The 11,785-nt window shown below is 37.8% G+C and overlaps 1 protein-coding gene across 1 annotated transcript; it reads left to right on the forward strand.

The window, feature by feature from the left end:
- Positions 1-4,367: 4,367 nt before the first annotated feature.
- LOC121791084 lies at positions 4,368-11,256 on the forward strand. Its single transcript, XM_042189130.1, has 15 exons — positions 4,368-4,562; positions 4,648-4,755; positions 5,744-5,919; positions 6,606-6,652; positions 6,739-6,852; positions 6,932-6,998; positions 7,081-7,150; positions 7,227-7,577; positions 9,117-9,196; positions 9,340-9,391; positions 9,591-9,744; positions 10,144-10,231; positions 10,734-10,836; positions 11,048-11,146; positions 11,197-11,256. Exons 1-15 carry the CDS (start codon positions 4,371-4,373, stop codon positions 11,254-11,256), a joined length of 1,761 nt encoding a protein of 586 aa, XP_042045064.1. The 5' UTR covers positions 4,368-4,370.
- Positions 11,257-11,785: the final 529 nt, after the last annotated feature.

Genomic DNA, 11,785 nt, shown 5'->3' on the forward strand with positions numbered 1-11,785 from the left:
CTGAGCTTCGCTTCTTCACCTGATAAAAAGTAGCGGAGTAAGTAATATTGTGTTTCTATTTTAGAATGCCATAAAGTTTTAGTGATGGATTGTGAACTTTGTGAAAGTTGTAACATAAACAAGGACTCATTGACATCATTCTTTAACTCAAATAACCACTAATGTAGGTAACAACTTTGTGTAGAAGCAATGCAAACAGTCAGTATATCTACGACAAAGATAAATCAAGATATTCTGCAATCTGTACCAGATAATATAAGCATTCGTGTTCGTTCAAACTTCATTGTAGACGCATTGTCGGCCTTGATGGGTGTCATCTCAAGGGACAAGCAAAGTGTATTCTCTTGACAGCCACTAGTTTGGATCCAAATTACCAAATATTTCCCATTGTATTTGTCGTTGTACAGATTGCGAATAAAGATACATGGATTTCGTTTGTGAGGCTTTTGGTAAAGGATTTGGAGATTATTGATTCTAGCAAGTGGACTTTTATCTCAGATAGGCAAAAGGTATGAATGTTATTTATATTTTGTTGTATAGTTGGTATATTTTAAGACTATATTGATAAATATTCTAATTTTCTTTTTATAGGGACTTATCAGCGCAATTAAGAATTATTGTGAGCATGCGGAACACCGAATATGCGTATGGCATATGCACAACAACCTTAAAAAATAGTTTCCTGGCAGCGAATAAAAAGATAAGGTTTGGGAGACAGCAAGATAAACTAATATTCATGGTTTCAAGAAAAAAATGGAACAAATTAAGAACATGAATTAGGGAGCATACAAGTGGTTGATTGAACACACCAACAAGGAGAATTGAAGTCGAGCTTTCTTTGAGTATCACGCAAAATGTGACATCCTCGTAAACAATATTTCTGAACGCTTAAATAAGGTGTTGCTATTTGCTCGAGAGAAGCAATTGTATGGGATGTTGGAGTGTATAAGAATGTACATGATGGATAGATTCACAACAAGAAGGAAGTTTGCTTCAAGCATACAAAATTGTTTTGGTCTAAAGATAAGAAAGAAAATTGAGAAACTGAAAGAGAAGACCAGCGAATGCATGGTGCGGGAGGCTGGAGACTGGATTTACCAAGTGAATACGAAGTGGAATGAAAAATTTGTGGTTAATTTGAGGGATAGAACATGTAGCTGCAGAAGATGGATGCTCACAGGGATCCCGTGTAATCACGCAATTGCAGCTATAGAGACGGCATGTGAGACGGTGGATGAGCTTGTGGATACTTGTTACTCAAAAGGTTTACCAACCTATTATTTATCCAGTTGAAGGTCCCGACTTATGGCCTGATAAGGCCTATTTCATGCATCAGTTTAGGGGTAAAATGCAGGCTACTTGATCAGTTTATCGCGCAAAACGAGTGTTAATTGTGCAGGAATACCGCTTGACCAAAGGCAACAAGGCCAAGCTGATCAAGCTGACGCAGAAGGCGAAAAAGGCCAAAATCGGGTGGGTTGATCAATGAGGTGATCAAACAGTTAGACGGGGGACCACTGCATTCTAGAAGGAAGACACGTGAGGCTGATGCGTTGGATAGCGATCATCAATCAGTTATCAAGGACTACATTCTAGAAGGGGACACGTGTTGATGCGTAAGACGCGCAAGGACGAAGCCGAATCCTCATTCTGTTATTGAAAAACCACGACATTCTAGAAGAAGGGCACATATCAATTGTTAAGGCGCGCGATCCCAGCAAAGACGAATATTCGACGCCAAAGTTGTTATCGTAGCTGGAGGTTGTGTGCAGCGCCTATAAATAGAGGATGCAGCGCCATAGTAAAATTCTTCAGCATCTTCCCCTTTCCTCGCTTTTAGTTTAGTTTTCCACCTGTTCCTGGTTCCAAGTTCTTCATCAGCTCCAAAATAGCCTAGTTAAATAGTAGAAATAGTCAGTTAGAGGGAGAGCGACTGAAGGGAGCGCGACAGAGAAATCAATATCTGTTCGGCGCCGTCTCAAGTTTCGACCGATGATTTCTCGGCTCTATTCGCTTTTCTTGTTTTCTGAATCTGTTAGCTTAGTTAAATTTCGTTTTGTTGTGTAGTTAAAGAATCAACCTTGTTTTGTATTTCGCATTTTCGCAGTACTGTTTTAGTTCTGAGTATAAAAAAATCAAAGTTGTTTGTTTTCGGAATTCCTTGTTCACTGTTCAATTTAGTTTCGTTTTAAAGTTTCCGATCCAGTTTTTGAATCTTCATTATGTTGAATGGCAAATGAATTTGTAGTTTCGTAGCATGTTTAGGTAGTTAAGTCTATTTCAGCCTGTCGTTTACTTAGGCCGCTATCTGTTATCTGCATGATGAGTCCTTGATCAAGTAGTTAGTTTATATTCTGCCTAGTGTAATCCAGTAGTTTAAAACTCTCAACTTAAAGCGTGGCAGCAGCCGACCCATCTTCACTATTCACACACTCAACGCACCAGTTTCTCTGTGGGATCGACCCCGTACTTGCCGCTTTACTGTTAAAGTAGTGCATGTTTGGGGGTTACAAATATTTTTCATGATCAAGAGAGAATGCCTTGATCAAGTGGCAACGACATTTGCTAACTGATCCACCCGGTCGGTTATCTTCCATATAACTTGATCCATCTGCGCGTATTCCATCGAGCCCTCACCAAAATGGCATGTGAGACGGTGGATGAGTTTGTGGATACTTGTTACTCAAAAGGTTTACCAACCTATTATTTATCCAGTTGAAGGTCCCGACTTATGGCCCAAGACGACAAAGCCCGATGTCGTCCCCCTGAAATCATCAAACATCCAGGCCGTCCAAAAGGAGCAAGGCAAAAAACATCCGAAGAAAGAAGGGAAATAAACAACAAAAAAGGCGAACACAACAAATGTGAAAATATGTGAATTATTACATAAGAGTGCAGAAGATGTCCAAGAGTAGAATGATCTCTGATTACACATGTCGTAAATATGGCGAAAAGGGTCATAACAAGAGGAAATGTCCCCAGCTCATTCCTCTTGATTCAGAACGTGTTGTTGAAGTTAGCAACCCCAAATATACACAAGGTAGAACGTGTTGTTGAAGTTAGCAACCCCAGATATACACAAGGTAGAAAGTGTTGTTGAAGTTTGCAACCCCAAATATACACAAGGTAGTTACCTTTTCTATTCAAAACTTACTAACTTGCTCACCTATACTAGTTAATTAACAAGTACTCCCTCCGTCCGTGAATAGAAGTCTCATTTCCTTCCGTCACAAATTTTAAGAAATATCAAAAAAAGTGAATGGAAGAAAGTTAGTGAAATATGAGTCCCACTTGTATATATTAGTTTTAAAAGACATGTGAGTGAGAGGAGTTAGTGGAATGTGAGGCCTTTCTATGGTAATTATGAACCATGACTCCTATTCGCGGACGGACCAAAATAGAAAAACGGGACTCCTATTCGCGGATGGAGGGAGTATAAAATATTGCTAATCTATACTCTCTCCTTCCGTGAAATGTAGTCCAGTTTTTCCATTTCGGTCCGTCCGTGAAATGTTGTCCACTTTGCTTTTTTTCCATTTTGGGTAAATGGTCATCACATTCCACTAACTCATTACACTCACATTCTATTATAAAATCAATATATAAATGTGGGACTTACCTTGCACTAACTTTTTCCACCCACTTTTCTTTATGTTTCTTTCCTAGCCGAGTCAAACATGGACAACATTTTGGGGACGGAGGGAGTATCATGCACAGAATGTGGGAAGAAGCATAGGCGTAACCGTCCACAACATTGTAGCTTGTGTTATCAACCGGGTCACAACAGGTCACGATGTACAAGTACGGTTGCTTCTTCAAGTGTGCTAGCTGGAACTTCAAGTGGGCGGGCTGCTTCTTCAAATGCGCCAGCAGCTGGTGAACTCTCGAGACTGGCCACCGGCGTTCAAGCAACTGAAGATGCCACTAGAGGAGCTGCTCGGGTATGGAAACATGCTGGTGGGAGAGCTACATAATGTCAAGAGAGTGTAGTTGGTCTGACAAATATTTGAAGGATGCTACTTTTAGAGATGCTAACTAGGATGCTATTGAGAGGGGAGCTTTCATGCCTTTAGTTTTTTTTTGCTACAGACAACTTATAATGAACGTCTTGTCCTTATCATCAACAAGTTGCTCTAACTTTCTACAAATTCAGCTTTTTTCTGTCCTTTTTTTGTTTTCCCTATCTTCAATATATGAGTTATAATCTAAAACTTTGTGACGATTTGTGGAAAGCTAATTAGTATGCAGATTTTATTATTTATACTAATAGGTAAAATGAGCAAAATAAATTTTCTTTAAATTTAATCATTTTTTATTTGAAGTATTTTATAAATTTAATATTAAATTTTATAAAATGAATATGTAAGCTAATGCTAAACGAGGGAAACAGCGCTTTGATGTCGTCGTCGGCGGTGAAGTCATGGAGAACGGCGTTTCTGACTCTCAGGGACGAAAACTCGGCCTCGCCTCCTCGCGCCACCGTCGTCCGCCTCCTTGACAAATTAATTCTATCCCAATCCCACTCTCTCGTTGCTGCTGCGCCGCAGTTGCCCCCGCACGAGGTACACCCCGCAACTTCCGATCTCACAAAATCCGATTTCATCCAACATTTTTCTGCCGATTCATAATTTGTACTTGCACTCGCAGCTCACATCCGACTTTATGCTATTGCTGGAGTTGGTTCGCGACCATCTCTCTTATTATCAGCAAGGAATTGAAGATGCTACTCAGACCTTCGTTAAATTATCTGCACTGGTACATCTTTCATTGTAGTTGTGGATTGGATTTTCATATCATGCTCTACTTTTGATGTTGTTATGAGGAGTAGAGTGATGAAGAACAACTTTTATTGAGTCTCAGCTTCTCGTTTCCACTTTCCCCTTTCTTACCAAATTAGGGATTTCAACTCACTTTACACAAGTTGTTCTGCGTCCAACTTCACATTTTCAAAATGATATTTTTATTATAGACGCCATTCACGCATCTTCAGATTCTAACTCATTAAACTAGAAGAAGACATTTCTTAATCTACAAGGTGAGCGTAGAGAAATACTTGTGGTGCCTAGTTCAATTATGCACAATAGCCACTGAATATTTTACAGGCCTACATATGCAAGGTGGTCGAGAATACCTTAGGTAATAAAGTAGAGTAATTCAGGTGACTGATCTAAATGAACTTATTGGCAAACACAAGGTTTGCATTTGTTTCTCATTATGATACTTATCCTCCACGAGATCATTCATGTTGCTTTCGCTGCTAAATAGATCTGAGAGGTGCTAATGTGTTACAACTCTTGTATTATATTGAAAGTCATGTCAAAATTAACACTTGGAACCAACTACTAGTAAACATACTAATAAGCTACCGTATCCTGTTCAGCCTCCATCGGAGTCTGCTCCCTCATGTTCACCCATTGTTGGTAAATTCTCATTTAATGATTTCCTATCGATTCCTCTCCGTTCAGAACAACTTCGTCTCGAGGCTGAAGCTAGAAAATTGACCCTCAACATCCACTTCATTTGGCCAAGTAGCATTGGTGTGATAAGTTTAGCTAAAACGGCACTGTTTTGTCAATGATTATCATATGAACTTATAACTAATTTTGAAACATTTTTATGTTCTTATCCCAATAAAAGAAAATAGGACAAGTTATGAGCTTGTATTACAAAAATTAATTGCCATCATGATTTTTCAAACAAGTTTATGACATTTGCAGCTGAATATTTTTTCATGTTGTTGCAGATCCATGGAATATGTCATTCCTCTTCTCTCGAAATGAATTCAACAATGTGGGCTCTTGTGTGTGACTCGTTCAAGAGGGTAGTGCAGGTTTTCCTTGGCAATGTTGAAACAGAGATGGCTATTGTCAGAAATGCTGCTCTAATCAAACCCACCAAGGATTTCTTAGAAAGTTTAAGGTGTGGTAATTTTTTCTTCATCTCTCTACGTCTTCCTCCCCTTCTTCTTTCCATAATGTTGTAGTCTCAGGGTACACGAGAGGAAGAGTTGCTCCTAGAACTGTAGAACATGAATAAAACGGAGAACACAACATGGGACAATGTTATCCCCCAACATGATTAATGATATTGTCCCTCAGCTAAGCTGATTACAGATTTATTTCCTGCATACCATCCTTATTACTAGGCATATATTTCTAAATAGGTATGTGTCCTTGCTCAATTTAGGCTGCTTCGAATCCGCACCCCTTCAATTGCCAACCCTTTCATTGATTCATCTTTTGACACAAGTAGACAAACCATGGCCAATACTGGTGTAGTTTTTCATTCCTATCACATATCCCCTGAAATGTTTCTTCCACATGCTTAGATGATGTACTTAGCATAACCACACTAAAGGATGCTTGTTTTCTTGGCACGATGTTTCAATTCTGGGAATGCTTGCTGCTAGTGCTTTGTCTTAGCATTAGCTTAAAGCTGCTTAAGTTTATTACATTAACTTTCTTTTGATCTTTAAAACTTCACTTTCTCTTCTTCCTTTAGTTCACACAATTTTCTGACTTGGGCTTGCATCGACTGCACTTTTTGCAGATAAACTAGTAGATACATCACCTATAGCTAACAAACTGTTAATTATTCAATTTCAGGTTACTTTTCAGTTTATATCAGACATCTGCTTCACCTCTGAAAATGGGCAACTGCTGAATTTTGTTCTTGAAGTGGTTGAGTATTTTCAAGGAGACTCAAAGCATTCTACATATTTTAATGACAACTATTCAGTATCTAGAGGTGCGTGCGAAGTCCTAACAGTTGCATTTGCCATGGTTGGTGAAGTATACTCCAGAGTAGGTGCTTCTTTGCCAGTTGAAATCTGGAAGTCAACAGTTGTGGTATGTATCCATTGTAGTACACTTGAAAACACCGGCTAAATATAGCAACACAGGATTTATTTAATTGTTTAGCGATTTTGTAGGTCCTGAGAAAGTTATGGACATCTTGGCTTCTAAGAGTATTTTGATGGAGGATAATACTGTTGCCAAGTAATTTTCTCTTCCTTTCTAATCAGATTTTTTGTTTGAAGAATTTGTTCTTGAGAAATCAAATGGTGTTAACATTGATCAGGTTTTATGTTGAGCTTCTCCAGTGTCTGCACTTAGTTCTTGCAGAGCCTAGAGGATATCTAGCAGAACATGTAAGAGACTACGGCATAGATTGGTTGCATGTTTGGAAAAGATGCTTTGCAATAATCCTTGTGTTGAATGTTTTAGGTGGCTGGCTTTGTGGCATCATTGAGAATCTTTTTCCGCTGTGGCCTTGTAAACAAGCCATCCGTTATGAATCAACAAACTAATCACATGAAGGGGGTTGGGTCAACTAGCCAAAACATCCCTTTTGAAGTATCAAATCAACCTAAAAGTGGCCAAGCAGCCCTTATAGCCTCCACACTTACGAAAAAGGTTGCTGGAAATCAACAGAGTAGACATGAGGAGAACCTAGCTTCTTCTAGACATGAATTTATTTCGTCTGATTCAGATTGCAGTGATAATGATGGATCAGTGATCGATAACAGCAAAGCTTATTTAGCCAAGGCAAGATTAGCTGCAATTATTTGTGTTCAGGTTAGTTCATCTTCTCTTCATTGTTTTTGTCCCATGCTTCTTTAGTTGTGCATGATAAATTTTATGGCCATGTAGATCATTCCTTTTCTAGTATTGTTTAGAAACACCATCTTCTTTCTACCTTAAGTGTCAACATGATCAGTCAAACTACCAAATTAGAAAGTTCTAGCGTTTGATCATAGATTGTTAGCCAAGCTCATTTTCGACTTGGTTCCAGCCTGAACAGTTTTTCCAGAGAAAGCTTGAGAAACACATGCTCTCTTTATTAAAAATATATAAGTTGGAATACCATGCAACCTTATTATTTCACAACAAACACATCAGAGACCGATTCTGCTATCTAGAATTGAATTAGAATACCAAAGCCCCAAATATGTTAGAATTGCCATCGCCAGAGGAGGGCTTGCAGATGATGTAACCCCATCTTTTATGAACTAATAAATAATTAATTGAACCTAGCTTGGTTGAGGATCGTGTAGTTGATGTTTTGAAAAAGTACATTCATTGTTGATACCATGTGCAACTGAACATAGCTTGAGGGAAAAGAACCATACCCTTTCATAGTCAATGGAAATTCATCTGTTTCTTGAATATGCTTGTTACAAGCATGGTTTCTTGAAACCTCCAATTGAGGATCGTATACTTGCTCAGCTCTTTGTCTTTCACCAATACGATGAGTGCCAAATAAACCATTTGACTGCAATCTTAATCTCAATATGTATATTTGTTGTATATTTTTAAAATCTTTCCTAGTAACACCTTTAGTTGCAGCTGCTGCATTGTTGTCTTCTCAAGCCATTATTTCAAATAACCGATCCACTCTGAATATGACTTGATGCAAACTAGGATTAGTACGGTGGACTTAGGATAAAGCACTCCGAAGTTCGAACACCATCATGGCTAAAATTGCAGATGGGCGAATTGAGGAACAAAGTAGAGAACTTCAGTTGAGACCCTTAGATCTGTAAATATGTGACTTAACTACTACTTAAATTCTAATAGTTCCATATTTTGTAGACAAATAAAAAATACTACTCTTTATTTTGTAGATGACTCTTCTCAAAATTAACCTTCATTAATTCCTATTAGAAATGGGTCACTCACTCCTTAAAATGCCTTATAATAGAGAGGATTATCCACTTTTATATAGAGGAGCTAGGATCATCACTAAGTCGATCGATGTGGGACAAGGTTTTAAGAGTTTTAACACGCCCCCTCACGTGTGGGCCGGAATGACACATCGGACTTCCATCACGTGGGTAGGCAAGAGAAGAGATAAAGAGATAAAATCTTATCGACTTGGGCCCGCTCTGAAACCATATTAGAAATGGGCCACTCACCCCTTAAAAGGCCTTATAAGAGGGAGGGTTATCCACATTTTATATAGAGGAGCTAGGATCATCACCAAGTCGATGTGGGACAAGATTTTAAGAGTTTTAACAATTCCAAGTCAAGAATTTGTATCAGCAAAACTTATTTGTTTAATTGGTAATCTATGTTATCTATTTCTTTCCTCTAACCCTTGAATTTTGCTCGAAGGATCTCAGCCGAGCTGATCCGAAATTGTTTACAGCCCAGTGGACAATGCTTTTGCCATCCAATGATGTGCTACAATACAGGTTAAGATGCTCTCCTCCGTCTCTTGTTTATGATATGCTATGGTATATGAATCATTCATGGGTTTGGGTTCACTAAAGAAAAGATTTCTTGTCCTACTTCTTGTTTTGTTCTTATAATTTATTTACTCTTTATGTTTATGTAGGAAATATGACACTACGTTGATGAGCTGCTTTCTTTCCGACCCTTCGTTAAAGGTTTCATTATATTGACTGTGTTGTCAATCAAACGAACCATTCCTCTACTCTTTTTATTTTTATATATCTTTTGTATTTATCTATGCAAAAATCTCTGTATTTTATTCATCCAAGCACTCTGGTCATATACGGTAAATTGTGTTCATCTTTCCTTATTTGAGTTTCTGTACCAACTACTAAGGCTGTAAATTTTTCTTAGGTCCGGATTGCAGCTGCTTCTACTATTATGGCAATGTTGGATGGGCCTGCTTCTGTTTCCCTACAGGTAGCAGAACTTAAGGAGCACTCAAGACATGGGTCATTTACCACACTTTCAAGCTCTCTTGGGCATATCTTGATGCAACTTCATTCAGGTATTTGGATCTAAAAGTTCGTTTGCTTGTTTGCATACTCATTCTAATCTCTTAAAAATTGGTACTTTTGTCTTGTCACTTTATGTATGATTTTAGCAAGTAGTTGCGATTTTGCCAACTCCAACAGTAGAATTCAGTGATGTGATGACACATCAGATGTCTTTGCTACGTAAAAGTGAAGTTTAGTCAAGTTTTGTGAATTATGGTTGGTATAAGGTTAGGTTACATATTAAGGCATGATTAATGATTTGGTTCTGATCAAATGCACAAATTGTCCAATTTGCAAATAATTTTCAACATATTGAGTATATCTTCTATTTCTGCCTACTAAGCCTTTCTAGAACTATGATGCTCTAAGAGCCACAGTATGATTGACGGATTATTCTCTATATTGAGCAGGTACATTGCATGTAATCAAACACGAAACCAGCGATAGATTGCTTGCATTGTCATTTAAAATCCTAATGCTTTTGATAGCATCCACACCGTAAGTTTTAGCTTCAGAACTGAAAATTATTTAAATTTTTTCCCACCTGCTTCTATTGTTTTTGTCCCTTTTTTAGATTAACCATATTAGGTTGAATATGTGAAGAAACAATGAGTTTACCAGTTCTTAGGAAGCCTCTACAATTAGTGAAGGCTTTATTTTTATGTTCTATATCACAACTTGTTCTATGTTCATACCTTCTTGGGTGTTTGGTAAATAAACTCCTTAGTCTTGTATACAATATATTATGAAGGCCTAAGTTCATCGTGCTTGACTTGTGTTTAGTTTTATCCTTATTGAACCACAATTTCAGTAGAACATTTGTTACCTTATTCTGTTTTCTTGCTTTTCTGGAAAGAAGACATGGGGGTCCTAAGTCACTTAATGGAGAGTTGACAGAAGTAGAACCTCTTATTAGAATCACTTGCATTAGCATTTAGTGGTGATTCACAAATGCATCAATTAAATGTTCAAATTGGTCTAACTGTTCTTCAATCTGTAGATATTCAAGAATGCCTCCTGAGCTGCTCTCAAGGGTTATCTCTTCACTCCAGTCAACAGTTGAACAGGGGTTTCCATATCATAATGATCGGAATAGCTTACTTGTAAGTATCACGCTCCATTTTGATTTTCTGGCTTCTTTTGGGTTGTGCAGTTTGTTTATTTATCATGTGTGCAAATTTCAGTCAATTTCTCAAAGATTCTATATGGAGTATAAATTTATGCTGGAGAATTTCTCCAATTGATTTACAGTTTTCCTGTTCTATATTCACTGTTGCCTGGAATTGAAATCTTTACTTGGTTCCAATTTGGCAGGCTGCGGCAATTATTTGCTTAACCAGGGCTCTTTCTGTGTCTCCCTCAATGCATGTAAACAATATGCTGCTAGGAGAAATTTCAGCAGGTTTGTTGCATGTCACCATAATTCAACACCTACCATGTTGCATTTCCTTGTTCCTTTGTAGGTTTCTTGTTTTGTCCTTGATATGAATGGGCTTGTAGCTGTTTCGCTATTCTCAAATTAGGACCGCCTCCTCAAGAAAAATAAGTTAAGGAGAGATAGCAATGATAAATTTATCATTATTACAGAACTGCATACATATAGTCTCAGGGTTGTCTATCTATGATGGAAATGCCAACAAGAAAAGGAATAATATTTACTTCTAGTTACAAATAGATTTGACTGGTAGTAGACTACTAAGGGCTGTTCGATTTGCAAGATATATCTCGACATTAAATATGTATTGTTTGAATGTTTGGTTCATGAGATTGAATCTCACAAAAATCTTGTGATAATTAGTCATAACCACCCCTCCAACTAAAATAATCTTGAAACTCAATCCTAGACTACATCTCATGATTATTTTGTCTAACAAACTGAACAGCCACTAATAGTACACGTAACACCATCATGTTTGATGGATCTTTTCTGGTACAATATGGTTGAGTATGTAGTTCCACGAGCCTTGTAGTTTAGTGGCAATCCTCACTATATAAAGTTCGATTCCTAGTTCCCCCTCCCCAAACTTAGTTAAAGATGAAAGGGCTGAAAAG

The sequence above is a fragment of the Salvia splendens genome, unplaced genomic scaffold, assembly GCF_004379255.2.
Source record: "Salvia splendens isolate huo1 unplaced genomic scaffold, SspV2 ctg715, whole genome shotgun sequence".
In the NCBI taxonomy this organism is placed as follows: domain Eukaryota; kingdom Viridiplantae; phylum Streptophyta; class Magnoliopsida; order Lamiales; family Lamiaceae; genus Salvia; species Salvia splendens.